General features: G+C 41.9%; 1 protein-coding gene across 5 annotated transcripts in view; it reads right to left on the reverse strand.

Moving 5' to 3' along the window:
- Positions 1–19,580, reverse strand: part of RARB (retinoic acid receptor beta) — a 333,134-nt gene that overhangs the window by 38,142 nt on the left and 275,412 nt on the right. For 4 of the 5 annotated variants that reach the window (XM_037384094.1, XM_037384093.1, XM_037384095.1 and 1 more), the window contains one exon: positions 8,264–8,405. In XM_037384094.1, the coding sequence (XP_037239991.1) occupies positions 8,264–8,405 (142 nt within the window). Of the gene's footprint in view, positions 1–8,263; positions 8,406–16,805; positions 16,932–19,580 lie in introns of those variants that run through there. The other variant, XM_037384096.1, reaches the window with a different exon arrangement.

The raw sequence follows: 19,580 nt of genomic DNA on the forward strand, positions 1-19,580 counted from the left end.
CATCCTTCAGATTCAACGTTCAAAGGGAGGAGGAAAGATAGAAGAGAAACCACAAGGTGCCAGTATAGAAAGCATGACCTGCATGGCACAATGGTAATTAGGAGAAAGAGATGCATCAAAGATGTCCCGTGCCCCCGAACAAGAAAATGATCTGAATGAGGAATATGAAGCAGTGAACTGAGTGCATAAAGGAAGAATGGAAGCTCTCAAACAAAGCTTTTGAGGTCATGGGATTGGGGTCTCAGCAGTTATGTCTGCATGACCAAACAAGCGTGGCCTCAGCCCCGTGCTTTGGAGCACATGGACTGGGCAGGCACAGGCTACCTCTAGATTTCACATCTGCTCCTACAGCAGCATTGCCCAGCACAGCACAAGGCAGAAAGGATAACCCAGGGTTCTGCCTGCTGTGAAAGCAGCTGGGATACTAAACTCAAGAAGAGGCAAAGGCTACCTGCAATGGCAATGTGAAGGTACAGAGCCAGCGCCTTTATATGTATGATGGGGAATCATGCTGTAACCCCCGCCATGGCTGCCCCAAAACCAGAGTGGGGGACTAGGAGTAACAGAAAAAGGTCATGGAAACAACCAGATCCATGTTAAGTGGCTTTGTAAGAGGCACCCATCCAAAATGCTTTTACTGGGAAACTGACTGAAGAAAGCATGTGATGATCCCTAAAAACCCCCAAAGGTGTGAAATAACAATGGGAAGTTCCACCTGTGTCAGTGCCACTAACTGTCTTCACAGAAGAGCCAGACCTCTGGAGAAGGTGGCACTTGGCAGGACTGGCACAGAAACCTGAGGTGCTAGCCTCATTATGGCATTAGCACTCATGGGCTCTGACAAAATGTGCTCCCTTAAATAAGAAAGAGTTCAATCAAGTCTGAGGACTTTGCTAGAGCCACAGAACAGTAACACACACTTCCCTGGAGTGTGCTGCAGGTGTAAGTAGAAAGTAGACTGTATGTGCATTACGCTTTTTACTGGCTCTAGTTATCTCTGAGCTTCACCTATAGTGAAAGACAAGTTACTTGTGCAAGTACTCTGTACAGCTCATTCAGCTGAATTTCTTCCACAGGAGAAGATCACGAGGTGTTCAGGAAGTCCACTAGTATCTAATTGACACTTTCTCCTTTCTTGCAGCACATCTCATTCAGAGCATGGTCAGGTACTGCAGTACAAATGATTAGTATAATAACTGTAGAAGTGTCACAACTTTAATAAAACACCTTGTTAAGCAAGAACATAAGAAAGGCACACATTTAGAGTCGCCAAGGACTAGGATTGATGGATGCAGACAAAGGCTGCAGAGAGCACACAAGCCCTGGTAACTTCTGCCAGGATCCGTGTTGTCATAGAGACAGCAGAGCGCGATGAAAAGTTCACCACGGTAGCTATACCTTAGTGAATAAGTCTTAATGTAACTTCCAGCTGAGGACGTGTAATCAATCTCTGTATAGGCTTATTGAAGGAATTCCCTTTATGCTTACTCAGTCCTCAAGAGCCCAAAATGAGGGAAAAGGTTTTAAAATATATATTTTACTACTTCTAAAGACAAGCCAAGACCTAGTGCTTCTTTTGGATGGAGGTGGGGGGGGGAGGATAACCGTTTCTTTTGAAAAAGAAATTATGTTAAAAATTAAAAACTTGATAAAGACATTCAAGTCAAAAAAACCCACCCAAACCAATCCAAACCAAAAAAAGCATGGAAAGAGTAATCTAGAGCAGCCTGGCAAGACCGGCCACATGCAACGGTGTTTTCCCCCTTTCCCCAGACACTTCCCCCACAGAAGTGGCCGCAGCCCTGGCATCTCACTGCTGCTCTTTTCCCATCAGGTTCAGTCACCTCATTCCCCTTTACGCTACAGAACACAGGACTTTCCCTGCTCTCCGCTCTCCATGCCTTTCTCCCAGCGTTTCCCTCCCCAGTGGCATCCGACCCCTGGTTTATCTTACCGCAGGGCAGCAGCACCCCTGACCCTCCCCGGGTCCCTGCTCTGGGCTCCGTCCCACCACTTGGGAGGTACAGGACACTGGAGCTGATAACAAGCAGTGCAGAAATGGTGCCAGGCCTTGTTTATTGGCCGAGGTCTTTAATTCTTAGCTTACACAATTATGGGTTTTCAATGCAAGAAAGCGGGGAAAAAAATTTTGCAGCACTAGCGTGTTAAGGTTTAAAGTTACAGCCATTTGCGCAATGCCTGAAAAGCAATGAAATGAAGAAAAAGAGAACTTTAGGACACTATTCATACTTTTCCCTAACATTTTAGGATATAAAGATCAGACTAATTACCAAACAGTCTGGAGTTGAGCAGGGTTCACTAATCACACTCTGCTTGAGGAATTAGGAGAGAATTTACTTAGCCGCATCATGAAAGGTGCCAATAAATTGTTCAGCTGGAGAGTTAACATAATAAAAAAAATCATTTTTTATGTTATTTTCTTTAGCAGTTTATTAATTGCTGCCTGAAATACTTTTCTGAAACACAACGAGCTGCAAATGAATTCATGGGCTATTAATCTGCTGTACATGGCACTGGAGGGAAAGCTCATTAGGTGAGTTGATGCAATTACTGCTATTACATAACCATCTTCACAGAACATAGAGTAAATAATGGATAATAACATTCAATCTAAGTTGCTCCTTTAAACATTAAAGCTGGCAAATGAAAGCTAGGCAAAATCAGGGGGAAAGGCTAAAACACAAAACACACAGACTGCAAAAGCTGAAAAGAAAAGCAGATCTGCTTCTTTGAAGACACAAAACTGGTGCGAAAAGCCAGAGATGATGGGAAACAATGTGCAACAAGTAGAACCCAGCTCTCTACAAGAGAATTTAAGTTGTATATAAACCATTTTCAGTCACTCAGCATTATCTCTGGCAGAGGACAGACTGACACTAGAGCACTGTGGTTTTTGTAGCAGGAAGACCCTTCACGTTGGCTTTGCTCTCATCTTAAAAAAATCTACCCATCAGCAATACTGGGCTTTTGGCATTAACTTTTAGAAGTTCCCAATTTCTCAGCCTGAAAAAATAAATACAAACCTTCCTATCTGATCAGCAACTGAGAAAAATCCCGAATCCAACCTCAGTGAACAAAATGAAAAAACCTGTGATCTGTACAGCTTGGGCACGGTTTCCCCACTATCCATATACTCGAATTCCTAATTCATCAGTATTTTCACAGTTTACATCTTTCACCTTCAAAGCACTTACAATACAAGGTCTCCCAGCCCTTGTAAAAAACTCATCATTTTCACCTCTCAAGATAGGAAACGTAGTCTAATCAGCTTGTAGTGTTTAGAGAGAGGAATCAGTCCCAGAACAGAATTCAGGGTTTGTGATTTCCACTCTAATATTTAGCTCCTGCCCCTTGAGAAAGCAAGGCGAGTCAGCAGGCAAGACAACTGTGCTGGAATTTTTGAAAAAGCCCCCAGCCACTGTGTGGTATTTAGGCATCTAGCTAAAAATCTAGCTTGTAGCAAAGCAGAAACACTTCTTAAATCCAATGCTTTCTCCTGGCTAAAAAGAATAAAAATCCAGTTCAGTTCTGAGTAAAAGCATCTAAACAAAGATTTCACGCATTCTAGTTAATCCACTTTAAAATTACATCAGTGAAATCTGCATGAACTTCTCAAAGGCAACTATGCAGACTGGCTCTCCACTTAGCCACTCATTGGAGATGGAACTGCACTTCACTAAGGAGTCTGAAAGAAAATGAAACAGAAATATAAAATAAAACACAAACATGACAGTTCTTCAAGTCGATGTTTCCTGGTTGCCAATTTAAACCGGATTTAAAATAAAGTAAATCAATTCATTCTATTCTTCAGCAGCATAATGTAATCACGTTCCAGGAAGCATGAACATTTAAATATTATAAGACTTCGAAGGCTGTGACAAAGAGTAACATACATTTCTGTGCAAGTTTAAAAAAATACAAATATGGAGCACAAAAACTGGATTCTCTCCACTTCATGGTAATTCCCCTGCATTCCTTCCCTTCTCCCTTCCCTCCCTCCAGAGAGGTTAATTGTAAGCAGATTTACAAATCTGAACATTGCTTCGGTGCACTGAAGCAACTTGGAACAGTAATTCTGTGCCTTTATACACGGTATTTTGCTCTATTAGAGCTCACTGCAGATGAGGTTTACACCAGTTTCCTTGTAGCACACACTGGTACGTGTGCCGGGTGTGTGTCTGAGGGGGATCCCAAAGACCATCAAGCACAGTAACAGTCCTTGCATCCTGCAAATTTTATAAAAGAGGATGGAAGTGGAAGAGCTGCTGGGCTAAGCCGAGCAATTCTGGCAGAGGGAAGCTCCATTTTCTCCGCCATTGTACCCTGCAATAAATCCAGTTTAGGTTTCCTTTAAGGGCAGGCTTCACCTTACAAAGCGTATGTTCCAGCACCCTGATTGAAAGAGTCCATTATTGTTCAAGAGTTTTGCCCAGCTTCCTGCATGCTCCCTTAATTGCAGGAGGCAACACTGTACGTGTGACCCCTCACCAGCTACCGAGGACTGAGGTCCCTGCATGGAGGCAACAGTGTGCTTCTTGCTGACACCTGGGGTCAGGCCAAGGACGGTGCTTCAACATCAGCTTAGAGATCACGTAATAGAAGGGCAAAGGTTAGTTTCCTAAGGCTCTCCATCACATAATGAGCCACTGTCAGCCTTCTCACTTCAGCAGCAGGACAAAAAAAAAAAATAAAAATCCTGTGTGATCACCAGTCCTCTCTACATGTTAATTAAAAAAACTAAGAGGCTGTAAGGGTAAGTAGGATAAAAAGGTTTGGGGCGAGGATCAGAGCCCCGGCTGCACCTACACACTCCTGAGCACCCAGGCATGAACTGATGTGGGACAACAAACCCCAAACCTGATGCAGTGCTGGTGGAGGGGCTGGCTCCAGGCTGTGGCACTGAGAGCTGCAGCTCAGGCTGCAGGGACACAAGCTCAGGAGTCTCTGAAGGAGGGGGATTTGATGAAAGACAGCAGGGCTTTATTGCAAGTTTTGCCCTGTTGTAGGATGATAAGACAGTCAGCACTAAGTCGTTTCCCCTCACACCCTTTGTCTTGTCTATTGGAGCACAAACTTTTTGCAACAATGACTGCACAATGAAGGACAGTCCCTATACTAGTGGGATCCAGTTTCAGTGGGTCTTGCAGATATTATCACAAGGCAAATAGCTCCACTGCTGCCCTGGAGGCAGCCTTGCTATTGACCTCTCTCGATCAGATCTAGGTAGTAACATAGTCAAAGATAACTTTCTTTCCCCTACATGAACAAAACAACCCATAGAGAAATGCAAATTTGGTGCATTCCTTCATCATCTCACTTTATTCTTTAAAAGAAGATAAAAGCATACAAGAAATGCTCAGTATCTCTTCTCTTCCAAAACACTGTGCCTCCATTCTTAAAACCTTACTTATCACACTGGCTAGGCAGCCAGTTCATCTCATCTCATCTCTGATGTTTGCCTGTAAGGCTCATTAAGCTCAAAAGGAGTCACATATGCAAGCACTTTTGCATGCCCTTTAAAGGCAGAACAAATAAACACAGGACTGACTGTAGCTTTTAAGCCCAGATTATTCTGTATACTGAAATTCTGCATTTACTCCTCCTTAGCTCCTCCCCACAGACCTTGGGGTTCCTATTTGCAGCTGCCCACCATGATTACTCTCCCTGTTTGGGACTCGTTTGAGCATTGTATGCTTGTTTCTCTGTGAGATTTCCCTGGTATTTTTTCTGTCCTTGTTCATGGTTTTCATGTTACAAGGTAAGAGAACTGTAAGAAGACAGGAAAACAAAATGTGAATAAAGTACGGGGGGAAAAGAAAAACCTCTATCTGGTAAGAAAAAGCCCACTGACAAATGTGCTTTTGTTTACATAATGGAGTTGAAACCTGGAGACATGTATGAAAGAAGGTCAGATAAGAAAATAGTTTTTTAAATCTCTTAAGAGATGAAAAGCTCCTGTTTATGAAGGGATAACACGGTATAATTTCAGACTTAGTTCTTAAACCCAGAAGACAAGACACACTGCATTCAAACTGATGACATTTAAATTAATTTCTCTATTCCTTTGCAAATGCCTTCTACAGAAATGCAGCCAGAGGACATCCCTAACTTTTCCCCAGTATCCTCTGATCCCCCTCCAACCTGCTATCCCCCTTTCAGTGCCTGTAGTGGTTTGAGATAAAGGCAACTGCCAAAGGGCAATTTCACTCAGTTCACCCACGGAAATAGGCAGAGCAAAACCTTAATTCTTACTGGCAAAGCTCCAGCTACCCTATGGGAGAAAACAATCCGTCACCTAAAAGGCAGTAAGTCTTTATACTTTGCCCTAAGTAACTTTGGTTAACATGTTAGAAATACTGCTGGTATTTCCAAAACCTACTCTGATGTGACGTTGCAGTGTTTAATAGGATTACTACTTTACGTCAGCAATAAAATCCTTAAGAATTCAACACCATCGAGCCCTCGGGTGAGAAAAATGTTTTTTCTTCTCTTCCAAACTGCATTATACTGTTTTCATCAAGGAAAAAAGCTTCACATGCACAGATATATATGCAGTCAAACACCTATCAATAAAATCCTCCTCATTCAATCCTACATCTTTGTATTTAGCCTACCTTCTCCTTTACCCCTATCACGGTCTCTGCTCCAGTAAATCTATACATAAGAATAGGTAAGCGCACTTCAGGCACACGAGAAAACTAGAAAATCCAACAAGGATAGTGAAACTATAGTATTCCTAAGACCTCTTTCCCCAGTTGCTGGAAACTTGGTGGTATCCTTTTACAATAATCACAATTTCAGATTTCCATGAAAAGGAGTTGGAAACACTACGAAGTGTCCTAAAGATGTATCTGGCTCATTCTCTGCTCCTCAACACTGTTCCTCTGAGAGGAGAGGAAGGAGAAGGAGGGAGAGAGAAATAGGATGCAACCAGAAGGGACCAGTGTGGCTTTGGGACCTCTTTGGCTCCTACCCAAGTGCAGAGAAGGGAACTACTGGGAAGTCCCATGCAATTCAGGAAGGAGAAATGCTGAGGATGAGAACTGGTTTAAGTCACAGTTCAGTCACAAATCTCTCATCAGCATAGAATTTTTTTCCTCTGGTCTTAAAGACTCTCCAAGGAACTCCCGTGTGTGAATTAAAGATGTGGTGCTGGGCAATTTTTCCCTCTCTCTTATGCACACACTGCAAATTTCTGTAATGTTTATTACTGGCACTGACCTACTGAAATCAGGAACATCACTGGCAAGAGGTAAAAACCCTCAACAATCAGACAAATCACTACACCAAAGACTTTTTTGCTACTGCAATCACTCCAATCAAAACTGAGAAATCCCATAGGGATTTGAGAATGGCTTTTTTAGCTAAATTTCCATGCTTGACAGGGATATCAATGAACTGGAAAAAGAGAAAAATCACAGATTTCTACCTAAATATTTTAAAATGTTGATTCACAGGGCAAACCAGAGATTTGTAGAAAAGGAGAGAAAAATCCTTTGGGATTTTTGTGCACTTGGCAGCACTTTTACATAGTCAGGTATACTGCCCGTGCCGGTTTAGATTTGCCAGCTTGTGTCACCTTTCAGAGAGGCTCCAACCAGTATGAACAGAAGACTCAAGGCTGTTACACCACCAGTTTTGTAAAATGGCACAAACTGGCACTACTGCCAAAAGAAGGACCTCTGGCACAAGCACCTGCATTGGTGTGAGGGAGAAGGTGTAAGGCTGAAGAAGGCTGCTGCCTGCTGCACAAGAGCCTGTGGGAAGCCCTTGTGAAATGACATCCTGGGCTGACACCAAGCCCAGCCAAGCCATACGCCAGTCTACAGGGCAGAGGGAGGACAGAAACCACGCTTAAGAAGCCAGCGCTGTTCCTCTTACACCCGTGTCCCAAGAAGCCATTTCTAGAGCAGATGGGAAACAACCCAATCGTAAAGCACTTATCTTGTTGGTTTGTTCTTTTAGAACACCTGGTGAAAACACCCACACAGGGTGGCCATGCTGCACTGGCAGCCTGTTGCACTAAAATCTCTTAGCTGATGGCATTTAGGCTGTGAAGTTAAGGACTCAGAAGATTGTAAAGTACAGGTCTGAAGTTGTGTACAAAATTCCTATTCCTTTCCCTGCATATGAATGCAGACACTGGCTTCAGTCACATAATTGCATAATATTTTTCTCCCTTGGGATTGCCACACATACATAGGATGTGACAAACAATAAATTGCTTCTGAGAACAACTTACATTCTTTGGACATTCCCACTTCAAAGCACTTCTGTAGTCTGCAGTACTGGCAGCGATTTCTGGTAACTTTATTGATAACACAGTTTTTATCTCTGTGACATGTGTAAACCATGTTCTTCTGGATACTCCTGCGGAAAAAGCCCTGAAATATAGAAAAAAAGAAAACAAATAAACTTTTGAGCTTCCCATAACCCTTAGAGAACTAACATTCCTTTAAAATTACAAAATAAATTCAAAGTTATGGCTGGAATATGGCGTCTTTAAAGACTCAGTCCTATTATAATTTAGTACTCTTCCGTGCAACATAAGACTCATCTCTTTAATAAAAACTAATTAAATAACACAAACTAAGGCCAAAATAAACAAAACTAGAACTAGTAAAAGCATTCAGGAAATGAGGTCCTAGATTTTACAAAAAAGCTCAAATAAAAATGATTTGGGCTTATAGATGTAGTAATGACTTGGGTAAACAGCTTTCCTAACAGATACACTTGAAACTCAAACACTCATCCAACAACTGACAGCCGCTCTCAGCCTAAAGGTCCTGCCTATTTTTGTTACTGCAGAGATTCTCTAGTTCGAAGGCTGCACGTAAAAAGCGAAATAATTTGAAACCCAGGTCTCTTAGTTGCTGGAACTCCTACAGCAATTAATGAGGCTTCTGCAGGTGGAAGAGTTCCAGCATCAAGTTACTGAGTTGTGAACTTGTAAAAGTTGCCAATTACAGCATTTTTTTCTTATTCAGATACAGCTGTGAAAATAATCAAGTAATTGCAATGATCTTGAACAAAAACCGAAGAGAACTAGAGTCTGGTTTGTACTTAAGGAACACCATTTGACTGGATTCCTCCTTCAGCAAGTAGAAGAGAGAAAACCAGCCATAAATTACAAGGTTAGCTGGCACAGACAAAGGGCAAAAAACTAGTTAATTTCTTTATCTGCACTAAAACCCAAGCTTTAGATAATATCATATAATAATGAAGGAAAAAAACGAGCAATACTTTAAGCATTTCAGAGCTCAACTCACAGATATTCAGCGAAAGTATTTCTGCAATAGACATTTGGAAATTTGACAGCACTATTTAACCCTCTCACTCAGATTTTTAAAATCATTTCAGCAAGGACCAGGGTCAGATTTCAGTCAACATCATAGCATTATTGAGGAATAGTTGGCAATTTATTATTTGTTGGAGGGCTTGAGAGGTTAAAACTCTTCAACCGGCCATGTTTACACCCTACAGGGAAGTGGTAAACTTGATGCCGCAGACGATAGCTCTGTTGCCCACAATGCATTTGGCTAAAGATGCAATCACAGTAAGCTATAAAATTGGCTCTCCTAGAAGGACTCACTGAGATATGCGAGTAGTTCAAAAGCCAAAACCCCTATCATTCAGAGTTAACTGGGAGAGTTTCTGGCCATATGATCAGGGAGTGGCAGGGCAGGCACAGTAAGGGCTGGTCGTAAATTCCTTGCACACCCAACATGCTGCAGATGCTAATGTTATGAAAATACCACAAATTCACTCAGAACTGAAAAATGCCTCCTTAATCACGTAACCCCTGGCAATAGTTTTCTGCAGCTCTTGCACAGGCAAGCCTCATCCTGAGGTTAGCTCTTCTGATTTAGAAGATCCTTAACACTACCATCAAAGAGGTAAATAAAATCTCTTCGCTTCTTTCTTTTCCTTAAGCTACTGGGCACAGAAGGAAAATTTAAAGCTATTTGTTTAGACAATTAAAACCTTTTAAGTTATCAATAACACTGCTATTTTATATTCCACACTTTTGATCATTAACACTCCTTGTATCTTTGGAATGGAAAGTATGGCAAGTGTGCGTACTTTTGTTTACTTGCTGAGAAGAAAATGTATGGTAATACTTCACTTGCTGCTTTCTTGCTTTGGTATTTCCCATTGTGACGCCTGGCTCTGTAATAATTGCTGATGATGCTAACTAGGACAGCGAGGGGTTGATAGCATCTATTTTGGTTTAATTCAACAGCCAGGAAGTGTGAGCTGTGCTGGTTCAAGGGTCTCTATATGGCTTATTCGGTCACTGCTTTTTAGTTGGAAAGAGGTAAGGGACGTCAAGACTGGTAGCTTCCCCTGCAGTCACCCCAGCTTAATCAGGAGCTGCACGTAAATTAACACCCGCAGCCACTGATGGAATAACTGTCCTACCACCAGCCTGACAGAGCAGGAAACAAAATGGCCCAAATGAATAAAAATGACCCTCTCGTGCAGCAGCTGTCTCACCAAGCTGAAAAACTGGAGTAATTAAAAAAAAAAACCAGCCCCCAAAGCCTGCTTTTTATGCGCATATGCTTTGGGGCAGAGGCTGCTGTGCATCCATGCTCAAAAGCCTTCCAGTTTACAGACACAGGCACTATTTGAAATGAAATATGAGCTTCAAAAGTGTCACTCAATACAGGGAAAAGAGGAAAAGGCCTCCTCCAAATACACCTGTACTTCACCAAAATATGAGCAGTAGCTAATGGCACCCACTGTTTGATCACTTGTTCTGATATTTAGGTATTCAGGTTCTGCATCATTTTAGCCTAGTGTTTAATTACAGCGCATCAGGAAGGAAAGCAGAGGAGGCTGTCTCAGTCCTTACCATACGAAGTTAACCACACAGCCCAACAGAAAAAAGGTGATCCAACTTCTGCAGACAGCAAGTATAAAGCATTCATGAAGTCATCACTAATATAAAAGGCTCAGGAAGAACAAACTCGGAAAAAACAAATCTGCAGGTGGAAATGGAGACTATTTTCTTCAACAGCCTAACCTCCACAGGCACAGAGTGAAAGAAATAGATGAGGATATTAATTGTGGAAGCTCAGACTGTTGTTTTACAAATTACTTTTTAACACCTGTATTTGATTTTCTTCCTGGAGTTACTCACAGAATAGAAATAAAAATGAACTTGTTTACATAAAATGTTCAGGTGAAAAAAGGCATAACGTGGCCCTGCTCAAAACTCGGAACACATTTCTCAACAGTATGTTACTGCCTAGTGCCCAAGTACTCTTCCATAAGACAACACTGGGATACTATTTCTAGCAAGGTTTGTGGCAAGCTCATTTTAAAACCTCAGCAGTACGTCAGATTTGATCTTTAAATTTTCCTCCAGACAGGCAGTAAGAAAAACACCCACATTATAAATATCATGTCCTGTCTTTGCATACAAACCCCAAACCAAAGCCATCATAGGGGGAGTGACAGGAGCTCGAGCAGCAGTGGGCGAGGAGCATTTGCTGGACGCTGGGGCTTGATTTCCCATTCCACCTCTGTAAGCCTGGTGCCGCGCGGCCACGAGTTTTGGGTGGCACTGCAAGCAGTCATACTCAGAAACATTTCCTGAATCTGGGCTAAAAAACCAGGCAGTCTCCTGTCTGTCCCTCTGTGGGGGTTTGGACCTCACCTGCTTTGGTTACCTGCAGCTCTGCAGCAAGAGAAAACCCTGCAGGACACAGGGATGGGCAGAACAGGTACTTGCTGCCCAGTTAAAACGGAAAAGCACATTTAAACCATTTCAAGGCTGGGCTCCAGATAGAACAGGTATAATAACACTGGCCTGTTAGAATAACAAAGTTAGAAGCAAGCCTAAGTTTTCCTCCAAGTGCTTTTTGCCAAATGACTTCCATCTGATCTCACAACCCCAACAGTTTCTTCAAAACCAAGAAAATCCAAATGTGACCTAACCTTAAAAAGTTGTCAGAAACTTCAGAGACAGCAAACCACCACTGCTTACAAATGAATCAATTTCCAGTGCCTCCTGGCTCTTGGAAAACAAGCTACTACATATAATATATTCACCTCAAAAGGAATCTGTTTGGCTGAATATTTACATGACCAATTTTTTATGCAAATTTTTTAGCATCCTGTCCAAATTAACAACCTGTGACAGGAGATGAGATGCTTCTGTGCAAAAAACAAGCACAAATGGTTCTTTCTTTGTAATTTAAAATGCCTTATGAATATATATAAAAAAACCTTCATAAAGCATTACTGTCATATATAATTGTTTTCGATAGCACCTACAAAGTACTTGAATTTAAAGTAGAGGAAGCTACTGAAGTCCTATCAGAAACAGTGATTTGCTCTAACGTTCCTTTTATCCACAACTTTTGAAAGGAACATAGATCTTGTGGTTTTATTTTAGTGAAGACAAACAAAGCTTTGCAGAAATCACACTTCTGAATTAATTCCATTCTTCTGAGCTGGTTTTATCAGCATCCTTTACACAGAGCATTTTGGACAAACATTTCAATTTTTAATCTCATCTTTTCTGTGCACCACACCACACTCCGCCCAGGCCCACCAATCTTGTTATCTTAATGGATGACAGATAGAATATCACTCTGACCATGCCACATTAGGTGTCCTCATTTACCGAGTGCAAGGAAAAAATGCTGAGTATAAATTATTCAGAAATCTATTGTATCAGCGTGTGTTCTCTGAGCATCCACCACTGGCAGAGCAGACAGATTATTTTTCACTTTTAATTGTGTTGATATCTTATCTGCTGCACTGAAAGCAGAGAGTGATATGTGAAACCATATGTATCAAGCAGCAAATAAACCCAGTTTACTAGGTCTATTGCTTAGAACTAAATAACCTATTTAGTCAATCTAACTTGAACACAATACCAAAAAACCCTACCTCATCCCTCGCACCACTTAACTTTGTAGTGTTTGCCGCTGATTGTGTCAAATTAAAGAGTTCAGTACTGAGCAGCAGTGCCCACAGCGAATATTAACTATTTCAGTAATATTTTGAATGCCATTATGCCACTGGCTACCTGAACACAAAGGAACTCATTAAGGATGAGCCTTCTAGATAATGTCAAACGTTTAAGCTTATGAAGTCTTACAGAATTGTGAGCATGAACTGCTACCCTTACATATTTGATGGGGAACCTATACAACTCCTCCTTCACAGTCCTGTTGATTTTGGCAAGTTGGATCATTTAGAGCTCAATTTATGCACAATGCATGAAGACATGGGTCATTTGATCACAACAGCATCTTAAAAATATTTTGCCAGCATAGGGCATGCCAAATCTTATTTGCAGACGTACTGGGCTTGCAAGATGAAAACTTGCACTGCAAGCCCTGGACAGGGTCATCAGCAGAGAAGGGCTATTGCAAGCCCAATCTGTTTGAACAGCCTGCTAGGTTTATCTGGTTCAGCTTTGATTACCCCCAAATACAGGCAGCTAGCTATGACTCCCGAAAGATTTAAAGGCCATTCTTTGGTAAATTTGCAAAATAAGCTTCTGAGTGAAGTATACTGACACTTTATCATAAGAGAAACAAAGGAGTAGGAAGGACTTTTCTATGGTACAGTTTATCAGTCCTTTATAAACTCCGACTGACTGAGCTCTGAAAGGCAAAGATAAAAACCAGTAACAACCGAAAAGAATAATCCATCCCACAACATACCTGAAACCTCTGCCATTAGCTTTATTCTGAAATAGGGGCTGTGTAAATATGTACCTTTTTTACAAAATGTATCTGTTTGTGATGCATAGCCTCTTTTCAGTTTATTTATTTTAATCATTCACATTACCCTCTATCCCTGCTACCCCCATAAAATCTACTTAGGCAAGGTAAGGACTTAATTCCTGCTATCTCTGGAGCATCAACAGAAACATTTAAGGTCTCTCTTAGTGATGAGATCTGTACAAAACCACTTTGCTCTGTGTATGGGGAATTGCCCAGGTACATTCATGGAATAAATGTGGTTTGCAATATTTTTATTACAGGTGGTAGCAATCAAGGAACAAAAAACCCCTTCCTTTCAAAATCCTGGTATGATCAGTGGTCAGGTTAGGGCAGAGACACACAATTTTTAGTTGTTAACTAGGAATATTTGCCCTGAAAGGCCTCGATAACATGCACTCCCACAACTGGAATTGCACAGACAGGCTTACAAAAGACCTAAAAGCCCCAGCATATTCCGTTAAGTGACTCCATATAGTACAAAAGACACTGCAAAATGGCTGCAGCCAGAACACAAGACCCCCACAAGTAATGAAAGCTGCCAAAGCAGCTATCTAAAAGAAAGCTAAAATGAGCATATTCCCAGTTGCACAGCACTTTTCCAGGATGTCTGCACTGTCTATCACACTTTGGAAGTCACGGCTTACAGAATAAACAAATTAATTGTCTGACATTGTGGCTGGAAACCACCGCTGGCACAAAATGGAAGCAGCTACAACAATAAGTAGAGGAAGGCTCACTGCCAGGAAGCAGGGAAATTGTTCTGATGATGTATGTCAGGGCAGGACAGGCAGATCTTTGCAAAAACAAACCAATAAATGCCATTAAATGTCAATAGCTTGTAGAGAGCACCTAAAGATGCCAGGCACACGGCAGCAGAGGGGCTGGGCACCAGCCTGCCCTGGGAAGTGCTCTGGGTTTGTCTGTTTGTCTGTTGTTGCTGTTATTTCTAACAGAAACTCTCTGCTTGCCATCCACATTTCATCACGTCTAACCATTTATTCTGCAGGTGAAGAGCAGCCGTAATCTTCCATGGCTGAAGAAACCCAAATTTGCTATTGACAGCAGGGGATTTTGTTTTGGTTTTGTTGTTTGTTTGTTTTTGTTTTTTTTAAAAATCAATAGAGCTCAAAACACTTCATAAAAATAAGCAGGTGTTATCTCACACCTCGCATACAGGAATACAGACCTGTGGACCTAAGAGCAACCCACTAAGGGGAAAAAAGGTCTATTCTCTTTTCATTATTTTAACACAAATGGAAAAGTTTGAAAGCTTTCAGGGTTTTCTCATTCCTTAGAAAAAGAAAAAGGCCCAGAAGCCAGGGACAGGCAGATAAGCTAAGCTACTTAAATAGGGATACTCGTCTGCAACTGCAAAAAATTCTCCAACAAAGACTAAGCAGGTCATACTTGATAAATCCTAATAGTTTCTAAGGTGACAAAATTATTGTGGGGCTTAGGGGGCAAGGAAAAGAAACCCAATTTTGGTGACTGAACTTGAACAAAATTATTCATGGGGCTACTAATGCTGATTTAGCCATTAGCCACTGGTGAGGTTGGAAACAAACCCCATTTTTCATGGTGCCTCACAAAAACACATCTTTTCATTCCACAAACCTTGGTCTAATGTTAAAAACATGCCCCAAACCATAAAAACGTTGATTTTTTTTTTTTTTTTCTGTGGAGGGAGTTTGAAACACTTCTGCTGGCCAACTGGCAGAGAGGCAGCTTACTGATGAAACAGGGGAGATGTGTTCAATTTTCTACAAATGTGCAGCAACCAGATCTCCCTAGCAAGGGTACCACAACATCCCTAAGACTACACACAGATTTCTTCACAATTTCAATTTTCACTGAACTCCTGACCTTTCTAGCAAACATGTCAAAGTCTCCAGACAGAACAGTCATCACCTTGAAACAATATGTGAGGGGAACGATCGGCTGAGATTTTCTGCTTCTCCACTTCAGTAATTTAAACAGAGAGGAAAGCGCTGGTATGCACTTCCATCTGCTTTCTTCAAATTAAAAAAAAAAAAAAAAAGAGGAGATGAAATGTATATAATTAAAAAGTTACAGTTAACTTCCTTTCAGTAATGTCTGTAGGATGGTTTTTGGCCTGCTAGGAAACTCCAGATGGGAAGAGTAATGAATATAATTGAATACGAATAACAGGAGATCAAAGAAATGCTTTTCTGAGTTGTAGTGCACTGAGTTATTTCACACAGTTTAATGGAGAACTCAGGAATGAATTATTGCATTTTGCTATTTTCTTATATTTTTGTTTATGCAAATCAGTTCTCTTTAACCTAATTTGTGGAGGACCAGACCTATAACCCAATAAAACCATAAAATGTCACTAGGATGGTCGTACAATTGGCTAGTGCTCATCCAAAAGGCTCTACGTTGTTAACTGCTCATCGTTTTTTCACTTCCTTCCCCTCCAGTGCCTCAGGATTTATATCACCAATTAAGACAATAATGAGTGCCCCAGGTTGACCTCCCAGGAGCAAGAATTAATTAAGTGCAGTATTTCTTTGTAAAGAATGACACTTTTCCAAACCATTTCTGTAGCTGCTCTCTTGCATAGAAGCACAGTCTCAGGAAAGCCTTTCCAAATTGTTATCCTCAAAATGTATGATTGATTTTGGTTTATGCTCATAATTTGGGTCTCTGTTTTTATCTATTGGTTTTTCAGGTGGTTGGAGCAGGGGGACCATTTCCAAGGACAATGCTACAATTTTACTACACATACATGGGATTTTTTTTTCAGAGTGACAAAGGAAAGACAGCTAAGCAACAGCGACTCTAACAAAGTAGTAGACCTCCTAAAGGAAAACAACAAAAAATCCCCACCAAGCTATACCCATGCAGTGACACGCAGATTCCTGCAGCAGGCAGGACAAGGAAAAGACTCATGTTAGCTATGCAATTACTACGCGGCAATTACTTGTAGAGGTCTTTCAAATTAGCCTCTCCACTTAGCTGCTGGCAGGGATGAAAACACATTTAAAGGAAAGGACAAGCTCAAACACAAACCTGTATGTGAGAAAGAAGGTATGTGCATGCTCCAAGGAAATTCCCCACACGGGCAGGCATCATTCTCCTCCTCCTCCTCCTCCCCTCTCAGCCTTCACCACAAAGGCTTGCAGACTTCCCCCACATATTTGGCACCACAGTTATTTATCAGAAGAGGCACAGGGACTTTCATTAATCGTCAGCCAATATAAAAATCCCTGCATTTCTGCACCGTCTGAAATTTATAGAGGTGCTAGTTTCTAACCCACTATCAGCAACTAAATGTTTACAGCTCAGCTGAAATCATAATGCAAACTATGCCACAAATATTTATATATGCCTGCAAGCTGGCTGAAGCACAATTCCCCTTGCTCTAGCAGAGGGAATTGCACAGTTTCCGTGCACAGCCTGCTGCTCCCTGCCGTCTCCCCACCCTCCCTGAGCCAATGCAGCACCCCAGCCTGAGCCCAGCCAGCTGGGTGGGTGCCTGTGGGTGCTGGCCCAGCACCCACCTGCCAGGATGGCTGGTGAAGAGCTGGCTCTGGCTGTGCCGCAGCACGGCTCCCGCTTGTCTTCAAGACCCAGCATGTTTCTTTTCTTTTTGTCCAACCTGGGAGGAGTTTTAAAATGTGCCTGATCCGCAGCAGAGAAGAATTTTCTGAAAACAATGCAGAAAGCAACCTAAAAATATTCAGAAGAAAGAACATGGACATAAATGTGCCAAAATAAACCAGATGTCTTGAGCATTATCCTTGCTGGTACATTTTTCAGGCATCTATCTGAATGACTCATCAACACATGTTTATTATCTCCCCACAATTTTTTTTCACTTAGTTTTGACAGTTGATGTCTAAACAAATATGTTGTATCAGATCTCTTGAAATCTGGCAAAAGTAGTATCTTGTACTTACTACTTTCTGCTACACTCTCATTCCCCTGCATTCAGTGACAAAGAAACTCTGCTAATACAGAACTACTCACTAAAACCTTGTAAAACATAGAGTTTAGTGAAACTTGGATGCCTGGAGACTAGAAAACAGAGTTCAAGTAAACACCCAAAAACATGCCAGAAACATGCAAGTCTGGCTCTCTAGTACTGGCAGTAGTCAAGGAAAATTACCTTTCTACACTGCAGCTGAAACTCATTACTGAAGGCGACAGCAGAGGGATGAGTTGGAGCTGGACCGGCTTGGCAAACCCACCATTTTTAAGAGTGAGATGGTGGCCATACCCATCTGCCTGGCTCCTGTACACAGTCAAAGTACACACGGTCAAAATGGTCTCAACAACATGCAAAAGCAGGCTGTGAAAGGTGGATGAACTGCAGCCTGTGCCAGTGCAAGGGATTAGCAACTGCACAAACAGAGCCAGAGGAACCTACTGACTAGTTATTCCAAGCTGTAAGGAAGGACTCTTAAGGTAACACTAATTGGAGATATGTATCTCATTGCAACACCGACAAAATCACGCTGAGATGCTGAAAAAGCATCACAGCTTACATGACAAACACAGCACTGCCTCCACCTTGCCCAGTGCTGGGCACCACTGTTCATTCAGCCAAGCCGTAGGGAAGCAAGGGAGAGTCTGGGACTGGGCAACTTTGACGACAAGCAAACACGACCTTTCAGAGATGAGTGAATGAACTAGGACTGATTAATCTAACACAGGAAAATCTTAGCAAGATGTTTTCCTGTTTTTTCCCTCCCCTGCCAGACTTTAATCAATGGCCAGATTCAAGCACAGAGCTCATATAGTCACAAGACGATCATTCTTTCAGTTTACAAAAATCACATGGACTTGGGATAAGATAAAAGGTCTTTTTAGTTAGCTCATCCATTTGGCTCCTGGGTGCTATGCTTGCATCTCTCCTATTTACCTAATGCTCTCTTTCTTCTTTCCTTTCAAAAAAATACATAGTTTTCATTTTTGTTTCTATACACGTAGCAGTCACTGTACATCACTATGGATAAATGTGGACTGCTTAAGACCATTTACAGCACCACTTGAGCAATGCCATGACCCCCTAAAAAAAAAAAAAAAAAGCTAACAAAGTGGTGGTGCTCATTCATCTAAAAAATGATGGGCTGCAGAGCTTCCTCTGAAACACTCTGCTTAAATCTTCTTCAGGAGCACTGCCACTCTTTTGGACCAGCAGAAAGCACATGAGGACCACAGCGCACTCTGAAGCACGGACCTAATAATTTACATTTCTCCAAAGCAAGGCAAGCACCCCCAGAGGCAGGGAAGACCTGCTGGGAATATTCACCTGGAGAGCTGCCAGCTGGGACACTCGCGGGAGGAGTGAACAGTAGCCCGCTAGAGTGGCTGCACCACAGCTATAAATCTCTGCTTTCCCTGGAGCACCTGGGAGGAGGGAGAGGGAACCGGACACAGCTGATAGTAATGGGTCCCATTAAATTGTCACTTTTACAGGGACTCTGAAACGGGAACAAACTTGCTCCATAAGCATTTGATCAGTCTCCCTGCCACCAGGTGATGGCAGACCCTGCTATTGTGCTGTGGCTGGGGGCTGCTGGCTCTCCCCTCCAGAGCTGGAAGGGTCCCCAGCAGTCACTGAGGTTTGCTATAGCTGGAGTGGAATCACCAACAGCATTTACAGCCAATCAAATCTACATTTCTTTGGCACTACTTGCAACTGATGTCTCACCTTCTAATTTATGTATCCGTTATTCTAGACGGGGGATCCAGAAACAATATACCTTTTCCCCTTTAAACATAGGTATTATGATACAGCTTTTATTGCGTAGTAACTTTTCCCACTGAAATATATTAAAT

Source organism: Falco rusticolus, chromosome 4 (assembly GCF_015220075.1).
Source record: "Falco rusticolus isolate bFalRus1 chromosome 4, bFalRus1.pri, whole genome shotgun sequence".
NCBI lineage: Eukaryota > Metazoa > Chordata > Aves > Falconiformes > Falconidae > Falco > Falco rusticolus.